The following is a 27,681-nucleotide window of genomic DNA, read 5'->3' as shown; positions in this document are numbered from 1 at the left end:
TTGGTATGCAAAACTTAGCTGACCTCACATCACAAGAAGCTAGCTGAGGGCAGGAAGTAGGCAGGATGTAAATGAAATCCAGTTGCAGGTCTTCTCAGATACTCAAGAATATGAATGCCAGCACATTTAGAGTGAATTTTTAAGCAATGTACAATGAGTCATTTGGATTTGTATCTGGCTTTTTTAAACAGGAAAGTATCTTTAAATAAAAGAATAATAATAGGTTATACTTTAATGTTCATCTGTTTAATGTTTTTGTCTGATGAACCAGATCACCATGTTAAATAAGGAAGGACTACTCCTATTCTACTTGAAAGTTTCCTACTTGAAACATGGCAGTTCCTGACCGTCAGTGACAAAGCCAGGAACTGACATCAGTTTTAATTCCCAGTTTGAGGCTTTGTTTTGCTATGCCTACATCCTATTTTAATTGAGGATGATGTTGTTGCTTTGGGTTTTTGTTTAATCAGAGGCAGTACAAAGCTCAGTGTAATACACTTTTTATTTCATAATTTATGTTCAACAAGCACAACAGTATGACAATTATTAGAAGTACATGCTGTATATTGAAAGTGCTTGAAGGGGGGAAATTCCCGGAAATCTTTTCTAGGTGTGATGTCTAAGCCTTGGACTTTTTTCCCCCCATCTCAAACTGTTCAATGCATCATTTAAAATCTATGTGTTGCAAAGCTTGTGGCAAGATGAGCCACAAGCAGCAAGCCCCAGGCCACTGCTTGGTTGCCAGTGGCTTTGGTAGTGTTTGGGAGCACACGTAACCACAGACAGATGCTTTATTGAGGTCTGCAGGAACTAGGGGTTTTACCAACCCAAATCTAGTTCTGTTGTTTTGTCCAAAGTGCACAGATTTATACTATTTCAGCTGTACTAATCACTATAACAGCCTTACTGATATTGCTTCATTAGAGCTTAGCCCGAGCTTGTACGAACATGTATGTATGAATCTTATCTATATAGCTATCTTAGAAACTCTAAATACTGATCCTCGTTACTATGAACATTCTAGCTTGCTAAACTATCCCGAATACCAAGCATTCTTTCGGCCTAGCTTCATGCAGGAATTTTGCAGAAATCCATGGCTATGAAGTGTTTCAGAGAATGCTGAAGATGTATGTATGTGAAGATGGGACTGGAGGCTCCTCATGCTGCTGCATGGACAGAGCAGCCCCCAGAGAAACACAACTGTTTATGTAATTTCATTTTTTTGTCTTCATTACTCACTGAGTATCTACTGCTAAAGCGATGATGCCTGTATACAGAACATTTACATTTTAACTGCAAGGGGTCCAGCTCTGGTCCCGCAGCATGAGGAGGACGTGGAACAGTTGGAGCAAGTCCAGAGGAGGCCATGGTGTTGATGAGAGAACTGGGACACCTCCCATAAGAAGACAGGCTGAGGAAATCGGGCCTGTTCATCCTGGAGAAGCTTCTGTGGAGACCTCCCAGCAAGCTTCCAGTATCCCAAGGGGGCTACTGGGAAGCTGGAGAGGGACTCTTCGTCACTGTTGTGATAAGGCAAGAAGCAAACTGAAAGGGGAAATTTAGGCTGGGTATGAGGGAGGAATCCTTCGCCGTGAGGGCGGTGAGGCGCAGGCTGCCCAGGGCGGCTGTGGGGTAACCATGGCCACGTCCAAGGCCAGGCTGGATGCGGCTTTGAGCAACCCACTGGGAGGTATCCCTGCCCTTGGCAGCGGGGTTGGGACTAGATAATGGTTAAAGTCCCCTCTAACCCATGACATTCCAGGATTCCATGGAACCGCCTCAGCAGCGGCGGACTCCACTCCGGCTGCCGCCCCCGCGATCCGCCGCGCCTTGGTACGGCCCGCGGGGCCGCGGTGCGCGCCGGGAGCGGGCCCGGCCGGCGCGCGGGGGTGCGGCCGTCATCCCGCGCCGCGCTCCCGCCGCTTCCCGGCGTATCCCGGCGCTTCCCGGCGCTTCCCGGCCCGACATGGCCCTCAACAAGTCCATGCACGCCCGCAACCGCTACAAGGACAAGCCCCCCGACTTCGCCTACCTGGCTGGCAAGTACCCCGAGTTCCAGCAGCACGTGCAGACCACCCTGGCGGGCAGGGTGAGGTACGGCCGGGGCGGGATGGGGCGGGTGGGTGCCCCGGTGTGTCCCCCCGGTGTGTGCCCCGGTGTGTGCCCCCGGTGTGTGCCCGCCTCCGGGCACCCCTGAGAGCTCCGCGTGTGCCTTTCAGCCTGAACTTCAAGGATCCCGAGGCCGTGAGGGCTCTGACGTGCACCCTCCTGAAGGAGGATTTCGGGCTGACCATCGACATCCCCGTGGAGAGGCTCATCCCCACCGTCCCTTTGAGGCTGAACTACATCCACTGGGTGGAGGATCTCATCGGCCACCGCGATGCTGACAAGCAAACCCTGAGACGAGGCATTGATATAGGTAAAGTTCAGTGTTTTAAGTCCTTGTTTACCATCAGCGACAGTAGCAGGTAGAATTCGTTGCACTGGAAAAACTTTGTTCCTCTTCTCTTGAGGAACAAAGAGATCTGCTGTGTGCTCGCTGTGGTGGGAGGCAGCCGGAGCTCCACAGGTGTTTCATGGCCCTTCTGGGTGGGCAGCGTTTCTCTGCACGAACACAGAACAGCCACGGCACGCAATTATGTGGCTTTTCAGGGCCTTGAACTCACTTGAGTGCAGCTTTGGTGTACAAAAGCTGTGCTTCTGTGCAGGCAAAAACGTCATTCTAAAGGATCTAAAAAGTGTTTCTTCTCAGTGTTCTAACTAGCGAATTGTGTTTTCTTCATAATTTATTAATTTTGCTTTTGGGTGTCTGCACCAGAGAGTTTGTGAGTTGCATAGCATTCTTTTTTGGTCTTCCACTTAATAACATTTTTTCCTGTTGTTGTAGGTGTATTTGATGTAAGTGAATGATCTGTCCTTTTTAAATTTCAATTTTTATTTTAATTTATTTAAACACAGTTTTATATGTGAGCTGAATTGTAAAAGAGGCCAAATTAGAAACCAGGGGAAATGCTAGCTAAGCTGTGTTTTGCTTGTAGATGGTCAAAGATTTCTTGTTTATTGTTGAGAATAAAATGTCTTTTAAGTTGGACCAAGCATCAACAGATGGATAATACTGTCCACTTCAGTCTGGATTGCTGGGTAATATCAGGATGATATCTAGATTAGGCAGCAGATAAGTGTAAACAGCAGAGGTGTGAATTTAATAGGTGTGCACTGATGGCCATAATTTGTTTTTCATTGGAAATAAAAGAAAGGCACGCTCCATAAGAGCTTCCACACAAATAATAATATTGGCATTTGGATTCCCAATCTTTGGCTATTCTGTATGAATTATTTAAAAGGCACTAGTTATAGTACATTTGAATTTAGTTCACATCTTTCATTTTGTCAATAGAATCTTCCTTTGCAGTTTCAGAGGCTTGATTTCAAACACTGTTTTGTGCTGAAGAAAACTTAGAATGAAATTTAGAGAAGTTGGAATTTCCTTTGTAACCTGTTTTAGTGCTTGACATTAAAACTTTAAAGTTACTGAATTCCTCAGAGCTGAGGTTCAGTAATCTCTGTTACTGTGCCAGATTTTGTGTTTCTTGGCATCTGCTAGTACAACTTTTTGTAATGGGATTTTTTGTTCTCCAGAAATTTACTGACTTGTATTTTTAGCTGGAGCTGTGCTGTATACTGGGTTTGCATCATCACATGTGTGTCCACAGCAGCTTTCTTCTAGTAACTCTGAAATTTCTTAGCTTCTGTGCATTTGATACCAGTTTTCATTTTTGAAAATGATTTCTATGAACTTCATCACAGTAGGTGTCTGGGTAGAAGAGACAGATCCCTAAGTCCTCCACATACTGCAAAATCTTCAGTTTGAGTTTGCATGAGCTTTGATGTTTCAGTTTTGGAAAAGCAGGAAGTCATCCAAGAGGGACTTGACAGAAGTGCTAGGCAAAGTGAAGCTTTTTGCCCACTGACAGATGAAGTTATTGATGGTTCAATAAGTCAGTGTAACAGATTCTAAATACATGTCTAAACTCTAGTTTTGTGGTGGTGGGACATCTTTCCCTTTTCTTGTATCCATTTCCTTTCTTCCTAAATTTAGTTGTCATTGATAATTTGATCATCTAGGTATGCCATAATTATTTTTTGCTAGCATCTCTCTCTTTTTTTACCAAGTTTTTATCTGTCTCTGTTTTTGAATATCTTAATTGACACTTAGGTTTCTTTGATTGTTTTAGACATTAGAAAAAGGCAGTCTGGTGAAACAGATTTTTTTTTTTATGGTTATTGTATTCATCAAAGTAAATTATTTGTGATAGATGATAGAAAAGTGCAGAAGAGAAATTTATTTGTGGTAGGTTTTGTTTTAGTAAAGCCAAGAATGTATTTGGCTTTCTTTATATAAATTAACCATTGTAATATAGAAGAAAAATAGCTTAAACCAAAGCTGATAGTTTACTAGAAAATTTATAACAGATTATTAAATTTTTTCTTTTATTAAAAGTGCATATTTGACAATGCTATTTTTCAAATTGCAAAAACGAAGTTCTCTAAAGAAGTGAGTTGTAGATGATCAATAATCAGCATTTTCTTGAAGTTAGTTCTTTTTGGTGTAATAAGTACATAGTGTATAGCACCAGTACTTACTTTGCCTTTTTCATGGATTTTCCCTCCTGCAGGGACAGGGGCATCCTGTATATACCCATTACTTGGAGCAACTTTGAATGGCTGGTATTTCCTTGCCACAGAAGTGGATGACATGTGCTTCAATTATGCCAAGAAGAATGTGGAACAGAATAACTTGTCTGATCTTATAAAAGGTACAGTGTAATAAGGTATTTAGTAGCATATGAAGGTTGTGGCATATTTTTGCCATGTTCAGTGGCACGTCAGAATGTGTGTTCCTTCCAAATACATGCTCAATTACTTTTACTGGAGCAGAATATTTACTGAAGTCAGCATATGCTTAAGCCAAAAAGCTGCCTTGTCTAGGCTGGGATGTGTGGCTAGAGAAATACTCTTCCTTATGAAAATCTGAAAGTTAAACTTCACCCTGGGGGGCTTTACTCTCTGTATTCCTTGTCTGTTACTGAAGTATTTCTTAGCGTTTGGGCTGTTTCTGCTGGTAGGGGACCTGGAATGCTCCCCTTGGATAATTGCATGACATTGCCTCAGAGGTGTATCTTGTACAGAGAGTTCCTCATCCTCACTTCTTGAATGAAGTCCTGAGACTGCCTGTGATAGCAGAGGCAGTATGCCAGACTTGGTCTGGGAATGAGGTTGGAAAATTTTTGGAAGGAACTCAGTGTAGTAAAAATCAGGTCCATCTATGAGCTCTGAATAAAAACTTTTGGAAGCATCCATTTGAACAACATGTCTTAATCTGTTGTGCATGTCAGTCTTGAAGATCCAGAACTTGATATGGAGAACAAGAGTTTTCTGTCATTACTGCTACTGATTTTTAGTGGTGTGGTGGTGTTTCAATACCCTGGAAAAGCAGCTGGCAAAGGAACAGGCCTCATGTGGAGCTTTAGTGCCTGTAGTTGTAAGGGCTTAAAGCACATTTGTGGCTGTGTTGGAGAACTTGGGATAACTCAGGCAATCCTTGTTGTTTTAAACAGATTCATGTGGTTCTGCTTCTGTGTATAAACATACAGGCTGTTTGTATGCTGATCCTTTACCCGAAGTCTTTATTAGCATGGTGATGCTTGTTACATCTCTTTTGCAGAAAGCATTGGTTAGAAAGTACAGGTTTTATGCAATGTATAATGTATACAATGTGTTAAATAAAATATAAAGCTCCTTACTGACCAAACTCACTTTTTCTAATAGTGGTTAAGGTACCACAGAAGACTCTTCTAATGGATGCACTGAAAGAAGAATCTGAGATTGTTTATGATTTCTGCATGTGCAACCCCCCCTTTTTTGCCAACCAGTTGGAAGCTAAGGTAAGGTAACAAACTGCATGTTGTATGTACTTCAGTAGTCACTGAAAAGGTAGCAGCAGTTTAACCTCCAGTTTGACCTCTTGGCTTGGGCAAGGTTGAGTGGAAAATCCCAAGTCATCAGGAATGGTATTTAAGTTTTCTCCCTCCTCATCACCTAACCCCTAAAGGAGTTCTGAAAACTTAACTGTTATCCCTCCTAAAGTGGAGAATGAGCTGTGACATTCTTTCACAAGTTCTTACCGGCTTAGAAGATGAGTTTGGAAAGTAGACAGCCAGTAAATCTGAAATCGGGTGCCTGCTGCATAACAGGCACCTCTGTAGTACAGAGGTTCCTGGAATTTTGCTTAACTGTATTTTTAATTTCCTTAGGCATGTAGATGGTATCATACAGGTTTTGCAATAACCACTGAATATAGTCAGAAATGAATAATGCAGGACAGTAGAGAAGAAGGTTTAAGATTTAATTAAGCACTACAGATTGTAATTGCGTAGATAGACTTAGCATGTCTTACATGTATTGGGACCACATATTTCGTGTTAGCAGAATCCTGATGTGACAAGTAGCTTACCTAGGTCTGAGATTGTGGGGAATTCACTCAGGGATGTTTATTTTGAATGGGTCTTTGTTATCCTTAGTTCTGATGGTGGGAGGATGAGTAGAGATGGTGGTGTTTGCTGCCCCCTAAAGATTAAGATAGGAAGCGAAGCAGTTTACAAAGCAGCATAACATTTTATTAAATGTTCATGTCTAATGTTTTTGTTTTTTAATCCAGGGAGTTAATTCTCGAAATCCACGGCGTCCTCCTCCCAGCTCTGTAAATACAGGAGGGATCACAGAAATCATGGCTGAGGGAGGAGAACTAGAATTTGTCAAAAGAATTATTCATGATAGTCTCCAACTTAAAAAGAGGTTACGGTAAGTGTTTTGTTCCAGTCAAAAAACCCCAAACTAACATCTTTTATTTTCGTCTTTGGCAGAAGTCATGCAACAATGTTATTTTTAGTACTTAAGGTCCACTGATATATGCTCACTTTGTTTGATGATACTTACACATCCAATTGTTCTTGAGCAGCAATTAGAAGTTATTGCTGGAGGTATTTAAAGGCAGAAGACAAAAAAAGCCAGTACAAGTGACATTGGTAGCTTTCAGCAAAATCAGCACATGTACCTGATAAGAGACAGATCAGGGTTCATTCTTGAGGATTTTTGGGATGGAAGAGGCTTTATGATATTGCTTAGTTATCTGTTGATTACCTAAAAATCTCTATCTTTTCCTGGCTGAATTTTGGTAACTTGCAGCTTTGCCTGCTAAAGGACACTGTTGTACTGAATGCTGTCTTGGGTGAACATAAGCTGCAATAAAAAAAATTGGGAAACCTTCTTTTGACATTATTTTGAAACAGATGGCATGTCTTCAGTTTTCTGACTGTATCATCAGGCTTCCACTCCCCCAGTGTTGGACAAAACTGTCCTTTGATAACTGGGAAATCTTAAGTTTTGTACTTGAATATGTTATATTCATGAATAAGCTTTTTTGGATCCAGTCATCAAAAAATGTGGAAGATGAGGTTGTAAAGCTTGAATAATAATTTAGATGAAGAATAGAGCTTTATCTAAAGTCATATTTGGGAGATTCTGAAGATGCGGAGCTGGGTGGAAGGATAAGCTCCACTAGAAGTGGGAAAATAACTTTTTTCCCCTTTTTTTCCTGATTTTTTCCCTCATTAAATATGGGTTATGTGATGGAAACCTGGATAAGTGAGCACAAGTGATAGTCAGTATGTCTGCTTTTGAGCATGATTACTTGCCAATAGTTGGTTATTCCTTTTTGTTCTGATTCATTCTCCAAAGAAAGTGGAGAAGTTGAAACAAGTTCTTGTAACATCTTCCCCGTAACTGAAGTCACTCTTTGAAACAAGATTCCTCATAGTTCACGTGTTGTTTCTAAAACACTCCTAATGTATTTCTTAAAAGCTCAAAAAGATTTTCCTGTCCAGTCTGTCTTTGGACCTTCTGTTCTGAATTTTGTTGTCCTATGTCCTGGTCACTCTGTTTAAGTGTGATTTTTTTGTTGTTGTTGTTTTGGTTTTTAATCTCATAATGTGTGCTTTGCAGATGGTACAGTTGCATGTTGGGGAAGAAATGCAGTTTAGCACCACTGAAAGAAGAACTTCGAATCCAGGGGGTGAGCATGCATAGAGTCCCTATATATCCTGCCTGTGTTCTATACAGAATGTGGTATGCTTCAATGTATGTGGGTAATTATTAAATTATTTCAGGGAGTTTTTATTACAAAAAGTAACCACAGTTCCTTGTTAGGGAAGCAACTGGGGTTTAACTATTGCAGATTCAAAACTGACAGATAAGTAGCAAATATTATCTCCAAACTTTTGTCTTTAGCACGTGTTGGAGCATGTCTTCATTCTAGAAGATTCAAAGTTTCTACTTTAAAATAAATAGCTTTAACAAGGCTGTAGTAAAAAAAAACCAAAAAACAAACACCAAAAAATATCTAGCTTTCTTTCCTCTTAGCTAACATGAAATCTAGCAATTTGGTTGATAAAAGAAATAGTAATATGATTTAAGTGGCAGCATTGTTTTGTTTGTATTCAAGTAAAATGGAACCTTGTGCTACTATTCTTATTAAAGAGGGCTGTGCAAACGACTTTTGGATGGCTTTTTGGATGAAGCATACTCTTCACTAATTCCCGTACAAAGAAAGTAATAGTGAGATCTGTCCTTGTATACAGTGGAAGGAAAGAGAATGTATGGTAAAATAAATTCCCAGGAAGATTAATTACCAAAAGCATATGCTGAGCTAAAAACAAAATATCTGATTTTCCTTCTCTATCCTTGAACTGCTGCCCCTCAGTCTTAGTAAAGGGAGAGAAATTAGAGAGGGCCCTGACACCTCTGAGCCACATCAGAAATAATCTTCATTTGTATAATGAGAAAATATGCTTTGTTTGGAAATGTGTGCAGTAAAACAGTGTTGATTATTAATCTGAAATAATGTATTGCTTCTTTGCATAGGTCCCTAAAGTCACTCACACTGAATTCTGCCAGGGACGCACCATGAGATGGGCACTGGCCTGGAGTTTCTATGATGATGTGCAAGTACCTGTAAGTAGCTTAATTCTGGTTTGCTTGTGATTCTCAGTGCCTCTTACATGAGGAGGGGGCTAATGACCTATAACTACTGTGATACAAACTGTTCTTCTTCAGACTGGAATATTGGATGTGCTGGGCTGTATGGACAGTGGAATTTCTTAGATGGCTGCCAGTCTGTTAGCAGTTGTGACATGTGATTCATGAATGACCCTTGTTGAGGGTGGAAAAAGGAAGCTGTTGTAGGAACTTCCTGTGGGTTTCAGTGAAAATAAGGATCATTTGTAACATACCTCAAATAGCAGTTCAGTAGTAATAAAAATATGCTAAGTTTGGGGCTGGATTTGAATTTAAACTTCCTTCTGAGAACTCAGTTTTAATTTAACATGTGGATTCTGTTACCAAATAGGTATGACCACGTCTAACTCAGACTTGCCTACATGAATGTAAGTGGAGCTTGTACACCTTAAATGTGAGCCAGTTGCTTTTTTGGATCTGGATGTTTGTATATTTGAATACAGGAATAGACAATAACCAATCTTAAGGAAGATGCAAGTAAACCTTCAGTGCAGTTGGATCAAAACGTGGATATTGGCAATTGGCCTCTATTCCCAAGAGCAGCCACACTTTCTCACCTCATGGAGAGCTCATAGTTTAAAGGAACCAATGAAGCTTTTTGCCTAATACCTGAAGATAAACTCCCTCTGTCCATCAGGCTAGCATAAAGTGCATGATCCTGTTAGCTGGTTTGAGCCTGAAACTCCTGGGGGTGAAGTGGAGCACGGGCCATATGAATGACTGCTCAGTGCCTTATGTTACACTCTTAATCCTCGTGTCTTAAGGAATCACAGTCTTCTGAGTGCAAAAGTCACCCCACTAATACTGCATAGCCTTGTAATTATTTTCTTTCTTTCTTCTTCTAGTCACCTCCCTCTAAAAGAAGAAAGTTAGAAAAACCACGAAAACCAATTACATTCATGGTCTTGGCTTCTACAGTCAAAGAGTTATCTGTCAAAGCTGCAGCCATGGGCTGGGATGCTGTAGAAGCTATTGCTGTGGTTAGAGCCTGGGTAGAGAAGATTCTCACTGATCTGAAGGTACAGTATGAAGTATTAGATGTTAAAACAACATCCTAATTGAAAGCATAACTGTGAGAAGATCGTATGAAATTCTCTTTTCTGCAATAGGTTCAGCATAAACGTGTTCCATGTGGAAAAGATGAAATTAGCCTCTTTGTGACTGCCATTGAAAACTCCTGGATTCATTTGAGGAGAAAGAAACGAGAGAGAGTAAGGCAATTACGAGAACTTCCTCGAGCTTCTGAAGATATTCTGCAAGCAATGGAGGAGGAAAAGAACAGCCAGAAGAGCGTGAGCAACAACTCAGACTGTGAAAACCCCAAGGCTGAAGATTCTGAAATGGGCTTTATGGCACCTGATGAGGATGTCCAGGTGACAGCAGGTGATGAGCAAGCAGAGGAACCTGCTGCCAAAGAAGAACACGGTGATCCTGTGAAGGAGGAGGAGATGGAAGCCAAGCAGGGAGAAACATCACTTGGGAAAGGTTCTGGTGATGTGAAGGAGGAACCTCTCCCTTCAGAGGAAGCTAGCAATCTGACAGTGGAAAAAGAGCCAGGCCCTAAAGAAACTAGTGGGGGTTTTCTCTTCAAGTGTTTAATGAACGTGAAGAAAGAAGGAAATGATGTAGTAGTAGAAATGCACTGGGTTGAGGGACAGAACAGAGACTTGATGAACCAGCTGTGCACATACTTACGGAACCAAATTCTTCGACTGGTTGCTAGTTAGCTCTTTTTCCTACTTTGGTAAAGTAGGTCTGCCCTCAAATTTTGTAAACTATTTTTAATGAATTAAAAATTTCAGATAGAAAAACCTGTCTTTTCCCCCTTAAAAAAAAAAAAAAAAAAAGAAGAGTAGAATGAAGATAGATGTCTCCTTTAATATTTTAAATAGCTTTTTCAAAAATGTAAGGAGGACATGAAGTCATGAGGAAGTAATAGATTTCATACTGCAGTTGTAAAACTATATGTGGAAGTGAAACATGTTTATGCTGTGAACATTTAAAATATCAGCAGTGCTTATTCTGGTCTTTTTCTGGCACAATAGAAATATGTATTGTTACTAAGTAGAAATCTTTACTGAATTATTTTCTTCAGTATTTTTTCAGTACTAATACAGAAGCGGTTAGTCTGCAGTGGGAATTGTTTCCTGCAGTGAGAGCCTTTAGCAGAAGATTTCTGTATGCCTCTCCTCCCTTTAATGTATCTAACTTTTGGTCAACAGAGTAGCAGCATAGATACATTCTCCTAGTGGCAATTCATTAAACTAATTGCTTTAGGGAGAAAATGTGTGTTGTATTTATCAGGTGCTTGGGCTTTGAAACACAGAAGAGCCTATTGTTAGCATCTGGTTTTGTAAACTTGAACAACGAAAGAAGCTTTTTGAGCTGCTTGATTTAAAGACGATTAAAATACATTGATTCTTCCATTAGATCGTCCTTTACACTTAGTCAGATATAATTGTCTGAAATGACAGCAGTATTCTTAAAGAATTTTGCTTCCATTTAATTTTAAGATTTAATGACAGGAATGAGATGCTCTTCTTCAAGGGCTGGAAATTTCTGCGTGTATGTGTTTGAGATGATGACCACCAGTTCTGCTTCATGTGAAGTCAGCCTTCTAAGCTGTTATCCATTTCTCTGAAGATACAGAACCTGAAGAGCTTTTCTGAGTGGGATGTGGGTGTGTGTGTGCGTTACCCAAAATAAAGCAATGGTGTCCAGAAGGAAATTACTGTGTGTGTTCATACTCCTGCTTTCAATGTTTACCCTTTGCTGTCTTTATTTTTGGAAAGATCAGTATGCTTTCTTCAGTTGAAATGAAAAGCAACTTAGAAAAACCTTATTTTTTGATATAATGCTTCTTAATACTTTCTGTGAAAAACGCCAATCACTTTTTTTTTTTAATTTTAAAAGTTTAATAGTAAGAAAATGGTTATAAAAATAGTAATATAATTAAAATAATAAAATGTGAACCTTTGAGGTTAGGACAATATGAGACAATAAAAACAAAGAGATACGAACGTCTGGGTACCTTTTTCAGGGCAACACAAGCCCGTTAACAGAGGATTAACCCTTAAAACAGTCGCCTGTTGCATATTCATGTATCTCATACATGATGCATAAATTCCATTCAAACCCAGGATTCTGTCACTGTCAACTTCTTCCTCTTAATCCTCATGCCGTCTTCCTGTCTGAGCGAGGTGGGAAGAAGTTAGTTTTCTGCTGATAAGGGAGCAATAAATTCCCTTTTTCTGAAAGATTTAGGTGTCCTGAGCCGCCATCCGGTGAGGGCCCCTCATTCCTTTCTAAAAGAAAACATTCCACAAACATAATTCCTATCTTAACTACAAAAGCTACCTTTTTGCTATGAAACTACATTTACCATAGTATTAAAATGTTAATACAGCACTACTCAATTCAACTTAATGTGTATAGTAAATATCTGCGTAGAGCCATATAATATGCACTTTTCACACTTTCTGTGGCTGATGGACAAAGACATGCATTCTTTGGGTACTGCAGAATTTTCGAAGAACTGCTTCTCATGTCCAAGTTGCCGACGAGAGGTAAAACCAGTCCTAGTCTTTTAGAATCTGAAAAGCTATTTTGGTGTCAGAGACATGAGAACCAGCAAACGAGGCTGTTTGTCCTTTGGGCCCTCTCCCGCAAGCTAAGCATTGTTGTCTTGAAGCAGACCCTTCGTTGAATTGTCTGAGCCTTTCACCGCTACGGCGCGCGTACCGCACGCTCGGAGCGCTGCCTCAGCAAAGCCCGCTGTTTTCACACAGACAGCCCCTGCTCTGCGGCGGCCGCGTGCCTCGGGCGTGCCGGGCTGCCCGGTTCCCGGCTCCCGCCCGGTTCCCGGCTCCCGCCGGGGCCGCGGCCCGAGCCGCCCTCCCGCCGGCCGGGGCGGGGCCGCCTTTGAATGGCGCGGCGGGAAGATGGCGGCGGCACCGTTATCGGCCCGAGCGGTGCCGCCGCAGCCTCGGCCGCGGGGCTCGGCGGCGGCGGCAGCTCCCTCACGCCGGCGCGGGCCGTGCCGCCCGGCCCCGCCGCTCCCCGCCGCGCTGTGCTGAGCCCCCCGCCCGGCCTCGACCTCGACCTCTCCCTGCGCCGCAGCGGCTCGGCAGGTACCGGCGTGGAGAGCGCAGCCCTTCCCTCCCGTTCCCCTTCTTTCCCCTGCCGCCTCCCCTCGGTCGTGCGGCGCGGCGGGCCGGGACGCGCTGGGCCGGGGACAGCGGGGCGCTGCTGGACGGGGCCGGGGACCCTCCGCGGGGCCCTGGCGCTGCTCGGGCCGCGCTTCGCCCCTTGCTTTCCCCCTGGAGGGCAGCGGCTGCAGCCGAGGGACGTGCTCGTGTTAGCAGGGTGGTGATCGAGGGATTTCCTGCACCCGTCGCTGTGTAGTCGAGGAAGGAAATAAGGAAATGTGTATTCTGTGCATGGAGGCGGTCTGTGTGTCGTGTAACGCTGGGCCTCATTCTTGGCTTGGCCTCTAGGTGCTGCCATAATACAACGATCGGTATCGTCCGTCCTCCTTGGTATACCAGCCAAGGTTTGTTTACCTACGTTGAGAAATTGATCAAAGAATACATACACAATACAGAAGTATACACAGTATATTTCTGTGTGCAATATACAAGATTTTGTATAAACATCTTGTGGCAAGGTGTCATATCAAGAGCTCCTGCTGCCAGACAGCCACTTAAAGTGATGCTTCTAGATGCCATACACAGATTTTACCAGCTTATTGTGCCCTTGAATCAAGAGAGAAATCAAGACATATACAGGATTGAGATTGTATACAACATCTTAAATCAAGATATTTACAAAGCATCTTGCAGTTTCATCTCTTTTGTGATTTTTCTGTAGCTTTTTAAAGCATTTACATCTCTTGATCTCTTCTCCAGTCATGTCACATCTTCTCTGATGTGATTCTGTCACATCTTATCTGATGTGATTACGCTCTGCAAGATACAATTTTGTCAATTTCTGCAAATGGAATGGAGCAGGGAAATGTACACATTTCCACAGTCAGCTCCCCAAAGACAATTCAGTAAGCAGCACTCCTGTGTTTAACTGGTCCCACCCTCTGGAATGGTTTTCCTTCTGAGAAATCTAATACCTAATGCTTTTAGCCAACAATTTGTATCTTCCTAATTTTGACTGTTTCATAGCATTGTTTTAGTGAATAAAAAAAAAAAAAGTTAGTTTTACAGGATTACTTCTGTATATAGATCTCTAAGCCACAAGTTTCCAAACGCATCTTCAGTTCTAAAGATATTCTTCAAACAGCTGAATCACTTGATCCTTTAGTCATTCCATCTTTTACATAAAATTGTTGGTTTGAACACTAGTGAAAAAGCTTGAGGTCCCATCACATAGGGGTTTTTATGTTTCTGAATCTTAATTCTTGCCATATTAGTCACTGTAGTTGATTTGCATGGCAACAGGGGGGCTATAAGCTTCTGGTGGCTTCTGTGAGAAGCCACCAGAAGTTTCCACTATGTTGGACAGAGCCAGTGCAGCCAGATGCAGGAGGGACCTGCCACTGGCCAAGGCCACCAGCAATGGCAGTAGCTCCTCTGGGACAATGTATTTAAGAAGGGAGGAAAAAGCCTGTGCAGTGGCACCTGCAGCTGGAGGAGTGAGAATATGTGGTGGAAGCAGCCTGCAGACACCAAGAAGTGGGAGGAGGAGTGGGAGGAGGTCCTTCAGGTGCTGGAGCAGATTTGCCTGCAGCCTGTGGTGAAGACCATGGTGAGGCATGCTGTCATCCAGCTGTAGCCCATGGAGGCCCATGGTGGAGCAGAGATCCACCTGCAGCTCCTGGAGAACGCCATGCTGGAGTGAGTGGTTGCCTGAAGGAGGCTGTGGCCCTGTGGGAAGCCCGCATTGGAGCAGACTCCTGGCAGGACCTGTGGAGAGAGGAGCCCATGCTGGAGCAGGTTTGCTGGCAGGACTTGTGACCCCATGGGGGACATGAACTGGAGAAGTTCATGGAGACTGTCTCCTGTAAGAAGGACCCCACACTGGAGCAGGGGAGGAGTGTGAGGAGCTCCTCTTTGAGGAGGAAGAATCGGCAGAGACAATGTGTTGATGAACTTCCAGTCCCTCTCCCCTTGTGCTGTTGGGGAGAAGGAAGTAGAGAAAATTGGGAGTACAGTTGAGCCTGAAAAGAAGGGAGGAGTAGGGGGTAAGGTGTTTTTAAGATTTTGCTTTATTTCTCATTATCCTACTCTGATTTGATTAGTAATAAATTAATTCTCCCCAAGTCAAGTGTTTTGCCTGTGATGGTAATTGGTGGGTGGTCTTTTCCTGTCCTTTTCTACACTCATGAACCTTTCACGGTATTTTGTCTCTCCTGTTCTGTTGAGGAGAGGAATGACTTTGGGTAGCACCTGGTGTCCAGCCAGGGTTAATTCACCACAGTCACAGTTTAGGATAGACAATTCTGGTCTTTTCTGAATTCCCCTTGGGAAGTCTGCCCTGTTTTGTAGCATATTTCTGTTTATGCACCCAATGGTGCATAAATTTTTGTTTAGTATTTTATGGTACTTTGATTACACAAAGTGAAGCAAAACTGTGTAGAAACTGATCATGCAGCAGTGACAGCCTAGATTGGGGTTAACCTCAGGGCAGCAGTTGAAATTTTTAGTGTGATGAGAGAAGAAATGCTGGCTGCTTATGCAGGCTGGTATTATTCATCTAGCCTGCCCTTGTGCTGTCAACAATGGGGGAAATTTCTTTTAGAATTTTTTGAATGCACCAGTAGAAGAACGGGTGCAGTAGAGGCAGTACACACAATTACTTAGTTTTCATCTCAATTTGTCAAGGTCTTTGACAAAATGCTTTTACAGGAACTATATATTTATGGGTGATTGGGAAGGCATTCCTGTGGATCAGAAACCTGAATGGGACAAAAAGCTTGATTTTTCTTAACCACTTGGAAAAACAGAGGAGAAGGAGAGGGAGGAGGCAGTGCCTGTAGTCAGCACAAAGTTGTTTAGGGTTACTAAGACAAGAAATAATCAGCAAGGAACTTAATTAAGCTAGAGGAACTGGCAGTGTTATGAAGATACTATCAGTGTTAATAAACTGAAATATGACACACTGTACAGAGTACAAGCTTGAGCTGCTTGTTTGCTTTAGCTTGTGGTTTTCATTCATCTGTAAAACAAAAAACACTGGGCAATTCTGTAATCAGTGAGAATTAATGAAATTTCAGTAGCAGTAACTTCTTAAAAGGGAAATGGTGTGGGTGAGGACAAGATGGCAAATACATTGCAATGCTGTTACATTAATCAGTGCTGAAGCTCTCTTTGACTATGTATTTGGTAATAATGTCTGCTCTGTCTCAAAAGCAAATACCAGGGCAAGAGTTTGGTGAAGGAATTCATTGAATGTGGAAAATCTTACAGGAGAAAAAATTGAAAAAAAGATGTCAGAAGATAAGAAAAATGGTGAACCATCCACACAAAATATTGAAAACTATAGGGCAGATAATTAATTGCCTGTTCTTGTAATACAGGAGTTTGTAGAGAAGTTTGATATTTGGGTGTATAACCTAAGTGACCTCAGATACAAAGACGATACTTGACTTTTTAAATTTTATTTTTATTTTCTCTTTTCAAAGGGCAATATCAGCAGCTAAATGTTCCTGAAGACCAAGCAAACAAGTTGCTCCTTGCAAGCTGGGGTCTTCCCAAAGCAGTTCTGGAGAAATACCACAGTCTGGGAGTAGTGCAGATGTTTGAATGGCAAGCAGAATGCCTGATGCTTGGACAAGTTCTGGAAGGGAAGAACCTCGTTTACTCAGGTGTGCAAACGTCTGACAAAACCAGTCCCCCCTAACTTTTCCACTGCCATTTACCAGGACTTACTGGTGCTGAGACATTTGGATCTGATGGTAGAAAGGTCAAGACCTTCTTCTGGAGACATCTTAAGATCTGTCCCATTTCTGTACCTCAAACTTGACTTGATGATCTCCTTTCCAGATGTGAAGAGAGACTTTTTGCCCCATTTTCTCTGTTGAAGTTCCTTTAGAAGTTGATAATTAGGAGTCAGATGATGGTGACTCTTTTTTATTACAGACTGTCAACTAGGAGCTGAATGATAACAACAATTGAAGATATACATACTTCTGAGAATGTTATTTGCTATTAGTTTTTCTCAGTCCATTTATTGTTTTTCATCACATATTGTGTGTGGGGTGTGTGTGCAGAAGGGGAACTAACGCAAAAGGAGAAGGAGGACTGGTGGACTAGAAATCTGTAGGAAATGACAGTTGGTTGTCTACCCTTCGTGGGAAAAAGGTTCTAGAGCAGCGCTGAGAGGATGAAGAACTTGGAAGAGAGGCATCTGATTTTAGTCTTCTTGACTCTTTATAGGGGTGACTGCAAATGTCGTTGTGGGTGAGAGACATCAACTGAAGGGTCCCACCCCAAGTTCTCCAGTAACTGCTTTCTATGCTGGATTTGTAATGCTTGTTCTTTGAATTTATTTTTTAAACTTTAAAAATTAGTTAACCTGCCCCCCTTTTTATTTTTCAAGCTCCCACCAGTGCTGGAAAGACTCTGGTTGCAGAGTTGCTTATTTTGAAGCGGGTCCTGGAGACTCGTAAGAAAGCTCTTCTCATCCTTCCCTTTGTCTCTGTGGCCAAGGAGAAGAAATGTTACCTGCAGGTAAGTAGCATTCAAGGAGGGTGAATTTATGGGTAAATTGGGTCATATTTTTTAAAGAGAAATGCAAAAGCATGGATTTTGGGGAAAAAAAATGCTGAGTTTTTTCAAAAAGAAGTTGTAGATAATTTAAAATTTGCTCTAAGGTGGAGATAAAAAAAAATGAAACTTTTAGCCAAAAAGGTAAACTTAGAAAAAATTTACGGGCTCAATTGAAACATTTTATTTCAGCTTTGACTTTTAAAACATAGTTACTTGCATTTATTCACTGAGTTGATAATATATACAATTTAAATGAAATTTCTAATGAAAGATCATGTTAGGAAAAGTACAAAGGGAAGGTGTAAATGCTGTCCTAAGGGTAAAAGTATATTTTAACTTTCCTTGGTGCATTCCACCACAATTTTGTGCATTTGAATTTGCTATTTTTTTTTTTTCTGCCAGAATATGGTTTTGTTGCCCCAGCTATTTAAAAAAAATGACAGTGGGAACACTCTTCAAGACATAAATATGTTTTATTGAAAGACTTCAATATCAAACATTGTTGCTATTAGGTAGTGACAATGACTAAAACCAAATCCAAACCCAGCAGGCATTTTTGTTATAGTTTCTAGCAGTTAAGACAGTTTGCTTGTTCATTAACTGAGATGGTATCTTAACTTTACAAATTGCTAGGAAATCCTACAAACTAAGTGCAAAAGCTTTGAAGTGCTTGATAATGGAGACACGTTTTTGCTTTAATCTTGTAAAACTGGAGGACTATCAGTGCTCTGCTCTGCTACTCCTGGCAACAGGTTTGGCCATAGCTGCTCATACTTGAAATCAAAGGGTGACCTACCTGTGAGGTGCAAATATTTTTATCATTTGTTAATGCTATGTGGGATATGTCAAAGAGAAGAAGTTACTGTTTCTTGGCTTTCAGTGTGAGATGTGTCATCACTGTGTCTGGAGTTCCATTTTGGCTTTTGCCCAGGATTTCTCAAGAGGAAGGTGTCTTTTTACATAAGCCTTTTTTACTGATATTATAAACTGTTGCACTGTGTGTTCCCTAACATTTTTGATATTAGATCTTCTTATACATAGCAGGGTTCCTCATCTTTTACTCAGTTATGTACACTGTCTTGCAATGTGTACTCTGTGGCTTCTGCTTTGGAAATAAAAAATGACAGTGGGGAAAAGAAGTGTCACTAACTGGCTGATATATGGCTTTAATCTGATTAGTTAGCATTAAAAGTACTAGAAATTGTAGATTTCTAGTAGAAATCTACATCTGTAGAGTGCAGGCTTTTATGTGATTCCAGCAGGCATTGGCCAGAAGTTCAGAGTTGTAACCTTGGCATGATGTTCTTTATCCTTGGAAAACAGGCCCTGTTCCAGGAGGTGGATGTGAGAGTTGAAGGCTACATGGGAAGCATGGCTCCTGCTGGACGTTTCTCTGCTCTGGATGTTGCTGTCTGCACTATTGAGAAAGCCAATGGACTAATCAATAGGCTCATAGAAGAAAACAAAATGGATTCATTGGGTAAAATGCTACAGCTTAACCATTGTGGGGTTTGCATATTCTGAGTACATGTGAAATCATGGGACACTTCAAATTTTCTGAGTTCTGTATGTGACACACATACCATATAGGAACATACAGCAATTTTCTTCTTCCAGAGAACCTCTTATTTGGATTTAGGAGGACAGGCAGCACTGTTCCATGTAGCTCAGCAGCTGGGATGAGTAGGTACAAGCTGAAGGCTTTAGTTTGTCTCAAATGGATGACAAGCTGCATCTAACAAAAATTCCCATTGCTGGGAACTGTTCTCTAATTAATAAAACTGAATTAAAGTTCTGAGATATGTTTGAGCTCAGGAATGTGTTATATTTGTTTGTTTTAGACAGAGATTGTAGAATCTAAGATCTATCTTTGTTTAGCTTGAGGAAGGGAAGGAATTGCATTCTGTGCTCATCTGGATCCAGATAAGCAGAATGAATACATAGTGCTCCTCTGGGTAGGCATTTTGACTGGGAGGGCTGTGCCATTCATTTCTGTCTTGTTTGCTCAAAAACCCTCTGTCCTTGTAACATTGGCTTCTGGGTCACTGTGGCCCTGATGGCCACTAGATAATGAAAGTATTCATTAAATACTGGGAATAAGATAAAAGCTGAAGGAGCCCAATGTTTCCAAGTACACTTGAGAGAGATGTGCTTTCCTAATCCAATCAAAAGTTTGTTATTCTCTCTTTTTCTCTGCTCCAGAAAGCTATACCCAGTTATGTTTTATACAGTAATCCTTCCCATCTTCACTCTGTCCTGTAACATAGCTGGGTGCTATTTTAAGAATATAAAAATAGATGAGAGTCGAACTGCTCTGAGACCTCCACCTTTGAAACTGCTGTTCTGTGTGCAGCTGGTATCATAATATTCTGCTGCATTGTGTACCAGAAGAGCTTTTTAGAGAGAAAATGGGAAATAAATCCTTGTAGTTTTTTTCCAGAGCTTGAGATCATGGGATAACACATTCACACCTGGATCTATAGGGGCTGAATCACCATGAATGCTTTAGAGACTGCCAGTGGGCTGGAAGATGAGTGGGTGACTGTTGTGCAGCATTTTAAACTCATTCAAATGAAGGCTCCTGCAGTCCAGCTGGATTCTTGAATGTATATCTTCATCCCTTCACTTGGAAGAAAACCTGTTGTTTATTTCAATATATGGCTACTTTGTTTAAGGTTTTTTTGCTTGTTTAAACTAGGGTTAGTGTGATCCTATGTCACCACACTGTACAAGTTGTACTGTCACCACAAGGCAGACAGTGGGGTCGGGATAAGCAACTTTTTCTTGGCTTGTGTGCCTTGGAAGCATACTCAGAATATAAAAATGTATTGTTTAATTATATCATCTTTCAGAATATAGAGATACACCAAATTCCTCTGGTTGGAACCTCCATTTCATCCCTACATGTTGTTGCACTTTCAAAGATTAATGTACTTGAGAAGAGTCATTTAAATATAAGCAGCCAAGTGACTACAAGATTTTAGTTTGAAGATGTGTTCTCAATACTAATTCTTCCTTAAAGCACCATGTTTTTCTTTCACCATTTGAAAATACCTCTGCTGCAAACCTCCATTTCCCTTATGCCCCAATATGACCATGTAACAGAAATAAGGACAAAATGCTTATTTTTTTCTTTATATGCTTCTCTGTCATTAATCTTAAAATGAAATTTGATTTTAAAAAGTCATTGTTATATAGGAAATGGACAAGTTTTCTGTTTGGAGGTAAATTTTCATAAAAGCTGTAAAATATGGGTATGAACTGAAAATGCCAGTTTAGCTGTCCCCCAAAGGAAGCTTGTCTGAAACTGCAAGATTGTACCTTGTCTTCTAATTAATTCTAAATTTAGACCAGTTTGTAACAAGGGTGTTTTATCTTTTGAGATGAGTTATTGGGAGATGACTGCAATCCTGGCTGGATTCCATCTCAAGTTTGAGCTGTTCCTTTCGTTGATGTCAACCCCATGCTGATAGCTCACGTTGCCTTTGGAAATCGTTGAGAGAAGCTCAAATCCTCTGCCTGCCAGAGCTCTCTTTGCTGTATGAAGCAGTTAAAAGCAATGTTGTGTTACTTATTATTATATAACATGTCAGTTTAGAACATCCAGGTACACAGGAGATGGTATTCCTCTTGTTCAGCCTCTTGATACTGATGCTAAAGAAATTTTTAGGAAAATGATTGGAGAAGAATCTGCTGTTCTCAGTGTGTCAGCTGGGGATGGATTAGTAATGTGCTGTTGTGATATTTGTTTCTTAATTTAAACTTGAAATTAAAATGTTACTAGTTGAATTATATTTAAAAATCAAGTCCTTCCTGCTTTTCATTCAGAAGTTTTTAGTTTTAAACAGGATGGGGAATTAAAACAACCTAGATATTCTACAGTAAACATGTCTGGTAGCTTTCAGGTAGTTTTTAATAGGTTTTTTTCAGCTGTCTTCTAGGGATACACCTAATTTGCAGACAGAAATAGCAGACTGAGTCTAGCCTAATTTTCAATACTTATGTGGTATGATGAAGGTTTGAAGTGACTTGCATGGATTTTATTTTGGTAGGTATCTGATTAAACTGTCCTGTTTGATCTCTGGAAGAATTCAGGCAGATTGTTGCATGGGGAAGCAGGAAGAAGCTTTTTCTGGTAGCTGAACAAATATGTATTTGGTGACCAATGAATTGCCATTATTTACAAGCAAACACAGAATAGAGGAAGTACAGGAAGATAGAGGAGCTGGATGGGTGGGAGTTTGTAAAAGAGGCTGATGAAGCAGTGCAGCACTCTTTTCTAACTTAAGTGGCTTGAAAGAGAGGAGGGAGAAAACAGACGGAGAGAGAAGGAACATATGTAGGAAGGAGAGAAAAAAAAAGAAGGAAAAATAGCATTGAGACAGATAATGTAAGGTCACATTTGCCCTTAAGCTCCTGCTATTTTAGCTGTACCAGAAAGATATTACATAGCTGCACCAGGGAGGAAAAAAAATTCCACAGCAGCAGAGCTAATGAAGTGTGGTGCCCTCTGTGCCCTGCTTTTTTTGTTTAACCTTCCTTTATCCTACTCCATATCCCTGGGACCCTGTTAGCTGGCCAGAAAGGGTACATACTGCTGCTGGGATGTGTGCAGGAGGTGCTCTGGGTGCCTGAGCAGTACTGGCTCTGTGTTTTCTCCTCAGGGAACACTCTAGTCTGGTCTGTTGTCTCCAGCTGCTGATATTCAGAAGGCTTTTTAGTCTTTTAGATATTTCTACACACCTTAAAAATTTGATGGAGGTGGTTAATAGATTAAAATGTCGTTTGCAGGAGGTAGGAGGGCAACAAAGTTGTCACATAAGGATTCTTTTTCATTAGAAAGCCAAAGTTAAATACTAGAGCTCGTTCAGGTTTGGATAACGAAGAGCAATTTAATAGGGAGCAGACTCTGCCAGTGTAATTACATCTGCTCTTGGATTTTTTCTGACACAACTGCATTAGTAAAAAATGATGTTTTTAACTAAGACAGTGATGTCAACAAAAATTTTTACTAGCTCATTTGGATGCTGGAATTTTCCTTTCCAGATACTCTGAAGCCTGAGGGTTTTTATTTGAAAGGAGGTTACAGTATAGATGCTGCAATACTGTTTTATGTGGTATCTAGACTAACAACTCGACCTATTTATTTTTATTTTTTAAAAGTTGATTGTGTGTGTGTATGTGTGGTTGTGGTAGGTATGAAATGTCATGACATCTGTCATGATTTGTCTCTCAGTGGCAGAAGGAAGCTATTGTGGTGTTGGTAAGCATAGATGGATTTGTGAGTTTAAATTTCAGTTCATGTGGAATGGGAAAAGATTGAGGCTATTTGCTCTTAGTTTGGAGGTTCGTCAGGTATGACCTGAGTGCTTTTCTTTATTAGGAGTGGTGGTTGTGGATGAGTTGCACATGCTGGGAGACTCTCATCGAGGATATCTGCTGGAACTCCTCCTGACCAAAGTGAGATATGTTACAGAGAAGGTAGCAAAAAGGTGAGTAGACTGAGATGTTTGTCTTTTAATGCTAAATAATTGATGACTCCAAATATTTGTTCTCTGTGTGAATGGAAACTTGGGTTAGCTCCAAGGTTTTTATGAGAGCGATGACCTAGACTATTTTGTTTATTAAGATCTCATCATAGCACTTTTCAGGAGCCTGCCATTGTAGTTAAACCCTCTTTTCCACATGGTTGTCAATTTGTGTGCTACCATGGGATTTATCCTCTCAGGAAAAGAAGTAAGGCTGAAGCTTTAATTTACTTCTTTAGCCTATTCTTTTTTTATAACTTTGGATTTTTTAAAAACAGTTTTGCTAGCAGATTTGCCCTGCCTAATTTTTCAGTGCTTCATGGAGTGGTGTAATTATCCTGCTGGAATGCTCTGGTGTGATGGAAGAGTGGGCAGGCTGTTAGCTTGTGCATGGTGAATTGATCAGAAGGCTTAGAGGATATGTCAGCAGTCTGCTTAGTTAGCACTGCTCAGGGTGAGCTCTGCTTTTGCTTATAGCATGTGATAGCCTAGTGGTTGCATGCTTTCTTGCCTTTAGCAGAATTGATTTGACTCTGGGGGATAGATAAGATGTTTGAGAAGACCTCTAGAAGCTTTTAAGAATTCAGTATCTAGATCCTCAGCACCAAAGTGTCCAGCTGCTCCATAGTGCCCAAACACAGAAAAAAGGAAATGGAGGAGGTGGTATAACCTTCTTAATCTTTATTGGTGGTGCTGAGAGAAGAGTCAAAGTCGACTATTTCTTTAGCACAGAAAGTCAGATTTTGTCAGTTTTCTCTGCTGCTTCTTGTCTTGTGAGTTGTACCAGTGCTGGGCTAAGCACAAAGCATCTGTTTAGTTCTGGGGGAGCTGCCATTTCTGCACTGTCTCTCCACTGGACATTTCACCCAGTATTGCCCATCGTGATTTTGAGGAGCCAGCAGTGTTCTTGGTCTAATCACATCTGACTTCTCATATTCTCCATAGAAATCCTGGAAGCCAGTACACTTTGGAGCAGTGTGAGTGACTTTGCCACTCCTTTTCCCTTGGTTGATCAGGTAGCTGCAGCCCAGGTGCAGGCTCACCCTCTGCTCTACTCCCTTGCATTGAGGAAGCAGGAAGGAGAAAATTTGCCAGAGAGAAAAAGTACAGGTGCATCAAGGAATGTTCCTGGGAAGACACAGTGTTTCAGCCTTCACCATGCAGCATGCTAAGGCCCAGATTCTCTATCTCTCTGTCAGGATCAAGGTGACAGGGGTACTCTGTACCACTTCCTGATGTGAAGGAAGTGGCTGCTAATTTTATTTTGGAATCCACTGGATTCCTGGAGCTGAAGACCACATTTTCTCTCAAATGTCCTTCTAAGTCTGTGTTTTGTTTTTTTTTCTCTCTGTTATTTAATGAGCTTATACAAAGTCTTTAAACACTGTCCAGTCAGGCCAGTTATCAGAATGATCAGTGCCTGTCCCACTGAAGTGCAAGCTGTGTCTTCACAGCAGGAAAATGTTCTCAGATGGCCATTGCCTGTGTGGGCGTCCATGCTTCTCCACGAGGCTTTTCCAGACTCAGGCAAAATTCTGCAGCAGATTTTTTTCCTCCTTAGTCACATAATGTGCTGTAGAGCTAGAACTTTTTTAATCCTTGGAGGTCAATAGTTGCCTTAGGGAGAAAAAGGTCTAAAGTTCCTGTAGGGACAAAAATCTGTAACCTTGATGGTGAAGCTGTACCAGCAAATGATTAAAGAGCTTGGATAACAGAGAGTCTGCCTCTCCTCAACGTCCTTATTTCTGTCTCATCAGTGACTGGCCTTTTAATACTACAGCTTCTGGGTAATCTTGTTTTCTCTGTCTTGCCTTTACCAGGATTACCAGGGTCTTCTGAGAAGATTCAGGTTATTTCTGAGCTCACAGTGATTTGTCAGACCTTTTTATTTTTTAGAGTCTTGATTTGTGGCTCAGTGCAATGCAAATGAGTACTTTTCAAACACAAGCTTAGAAGCATAAAAAACCTATTGTGTGGATGTAAAAGCCTGAATTAGAATCTAAATTTGGGTATCTAAAATAACAGTTTGTATTGTCAGGTTTGTTAGGAGTCCATTACTTCTCACTGTCTTTATTGAAAGCTGCTGTTCAGCATTTTAGGAACAGAAGCTACTTGCTTCTTTGCTGTTCTTAGGGCTTTGGTTCCCAGATCTAGGAAGATATTGGTCTAATATTATTTGTCCTGAAATGGAAAGAAATAGAAGTGTTTTAATTAAGGTATTTAAGCTTAGAAAAATTGCAGTGGAGATTGAGCCATTCCTTTATTTCCATGTTTTTGTTAGTGGCAAGGAAGTAGTTGATCTTTGTTTTCAGTCTCTCCAAATATGCAGTCAATATATACCTGTTGGCTACCTAAAAAAGGTAAAGGTTTAGGTTCAAATTAATTAAAAGCTGAATTATCTTGTTATCAGTGCATAACCTGACCTGTTTTTTTAAGAGTAGAGTATAGCTTCTTTCTTTGTCAAGAAGTTGAAAAATTAGCTTTGCACTTGAGAGGCTGGAAGGAATTAGATTGAACAGTTTTTTCTGAATTCCATTTTCGAGAACAGTAGCCTGTGTTGTCACTAACTTTCATTTTCTTTTAACCACTTCCAGACACAGAAAGAACACCAGTCCTGGTTTTGGTGGGATACAGATAGTAGGCATGAGTGCTACCCTCCCTAACCTGGGGCTCCTGGCCTCATGGTTAGATGCAGAGCTCTACTGTACAGATTTCCGCCCTGTGCCCCTCAAGGAGTGGGTGAAAATTGGCAGCAACATATATGACTCCTCCATGAATTTAGTGCGAGAATTCCAGCCCAAGCTGCAACTGAAGGTAAAAAAACTCTGAGCAATGGCTTTGGGATAATGCCTTTGGTAGTGCTAAAGTTAAAAAGACAGCTCCTGGTATGTTTTTAATTTATTTTTAAATAGATGACATTCACAACTTTGTTGTTTGCTTCATAGATTCATGCTCAAACTGAGAATAAAATTGGTATTTTTGTCTTCTCCTGACTTAAACAAAAAAAACCCCAAAATACAAACTCATGAAGGTATTGAAGATTTTTGAATCTGACTTGAAGACAAAGTTGACTTTGCAGTTATGTTGTTTCTGAGTACTTGACAGGTATAAAGAGTTTGAGTCTCCCTTTACCCACCACTCTTACCTTGTGTCTGGAAACCTACTTCCCTTTCATAAATGCAGGTAAGTATTTCCTGCTTAGGCCAAGGAATTTACACTCATAATTGGGAGAAAGTATTTGTATTAAAATCTGGTATTGAACCTGCTTATGTTAAACTGCTAAATGATCTACTTTTGACACTGATTGGAAGGCAGATGTCCATTCCAATTCTTCTGAATCTGTTTTTAGTAGTTAGTCCTTTTGCACGCTTGAAAAGGATATAGAAAGTTAGGGATAACATACTATAATGATTTCAAAGAACCAAATGGGTTCAAGTGGGGAATTTGAGCTCTCTACTTGTAGGTCCTTTCCTGTGGAGTCTTTGAAGGGTAAATTCTCTCTCTGGTTATTTGAACTGCTTTGTATAATACTAGTGTAGTAGTTGAGCTATATGGGTGGAGTGACAGCAATATTTTAGAAAGTTTTGCACTCCATTCTTGCTGTGAGCAGACATTCTCTTGTCAGTAGCATGGTAGCACAGCAGAGAAAAAGTATCCTGGAAACTAAAGGGAATGTTTTTCCACTAGAGCATTTGGAAGTTAGTTTTTATGTGGTCATATTGAGAAGGTGATGCTGCATTTGGATATTTTTGAGACAGTTGCTTTGGATAGTTACTAAATTAAGCGAGAGAAAGAACTCAACTCTGCTTATGACTCAACAGTTTAAAGGAGTTGGCTTATTTTATAAGACTTGGGGATCTTGGGCTTAAAATCTACTACTGTACTTTCAGACTTCTGTACATCACACTGGACCAATAAAAGGAAACTTGATGACTTTACAATTTCAGCTGAATTTGGCTGATTCCTTGTCGAGAAGTTCCTGCCATTGCTCCACTGTCTTCATCTGCATTTTAGTTCTTTTTATTTCTTGCTGTACGCCTACATTTTTCTCTTCCTCCTTTGGCCTGCTCGCTACAAGAGAATCTGGCATAGCCAAGCATAACAGATCAATTGCAGGGATTCTCTTAAGATCTTAAAACCAAAAAAGCAAGCTGTAAACAGCAGGTTTCTGCATGAACTTCTGTATAAGTATCCCTAAAAGCTTTCACTGTGCTCAGAACACCTGCAGTCTTTGGTCAGCAGTGCTTGCTGAGTGCTTCTTACTGAGGATGCTTAGGCTGCTACATGTCAGGCTTTTAGTT

The 27,681-nt window shown here is 40.9% G+C and overlaps 2 protein-coding genes across 12 annotated transcripts in view; both read left to right on the top strand.

The window, feature by feature from the left end:
• The first annotated feature begins 1,862 nt into the window (after positions 1–1,862).
• On the top strand, positions 1,863–11,860 carry METTL16 (methyltransferase 16, RNA N6-adenosine). Of its 3 annotated transcripts, none has more exons than XM_064410308.1 (9): positions 1,863–2,094; positions 2,220–2,419; positions 4,677–4,817; positions 5,830–5,945; positions 6,719–6,861; positions 8,062–8,131; positions 8,980–9,069; positions 9,978–10,151; positions 10,242–11,860. In XM_064410308.1, the coding sequence occupies exons 1-9, from the start codon at positions 1,967–1,969 to the stop codon at positions 10,857–10,859; spliced, it is 1,680 nt and encodes a 559-aa protein (XP_064266378.1). In that variant the 5' UTR covers positions 1,863–1,966; the 3' UTR covers positions 10,860–11,860. The 3 variants fall into 3 exon arrangements, with proteins under 3 accessions (XP_064266378.1, XP_064266380.1, XP_064266379.1); XM_064410310.1 differs by having other exon boundaries at positions 1,934–2,039; XM_064410309.1 differs by having other exon boundaries at positions 1,973–2,089.
• Positions 11,861–12,955: 1,095 nt separating this feature from the next.
• Positions 12,956–27,681, top strand: part of POLQ (DNA polymerase theta) — a 60,456-nt gene continuing 45,730 nt past the window's right edge. The window contains exons 1-6 of one of the 9 annotated variants that reach the window (XM_064410296.1): positions 12,956–13,262; positions 16,766–16,948; positions 17,683–17,813; positions 19,176–19,332; positions 23,236–23,344; positions 25,975–26,194. In XM_064410296.1, coding sequence (XP_064266366.1) covers positions 13,058–13,262; positions 16,766–16,948; positions 17,683–17,813; positions 19,176–19,332; positions 23,236–23,344; positions 25,975–26,194 — 1,005 coding nt within the window. In that variant the 5' untranslated portion in view covers positions 12,956–13,057. Of the gene's footprint in view, positions 13,263–14,914; positions 15,078–15,213; positions 15,326–16,765; positions 16,949–17,682; positions 17,814–19,175; positions 19,333–23,235; positions 23,345–25,974; positions 26,195–27,681 lie in introns of those variants that run through there. The other 8 variants (XM_064410297.1, XM_064410290.1, XR_010356781.1 and 5 more) reach the window with 8 other exon arrangements.

Source organism: Passer domesticus, chromosome 2 (genome assembly GCF_036417665.1).
Source record: "Passer domesticus isolate bPasDom1 chromosome 2, bPasDom1.hap1, whole genome shotgun sequence".
Taxonomy (NCBI): domain Eukaryota; kingdom Metazoa; phylum Chordata; class Aves; order Passeriformes; family Passeridae; genus Passer; species Passer domesticus.
This window is presented reverse-complemented; position numbering and strand designations above follow the sequence as displayed.

Bases quoted from the DNA above. Each gene is read 5' to 3' on its own strand.
- METTL16 (XM_064410308.1), top strand. From the start codon at position 1,967: ATGGCCCTCAACAAGTCCATGCACGCCCGCAACCGCTACAAGGACAAG. The intron at 8,132-8,979 runs GTGAGCATGCAT...TTCTTTGCATAG, and splicing joins AAGAACTTCGAATCCAGGGG to GTCCCTAAAGTCACTCACAC. The intron at 10,152-10,241 runs GTACAGTATGAA...TTTCTGCAATAG, and splicing joins AGATTCTCACTGATCTGAAG to GTTCAGCATAAACGTGTTCC.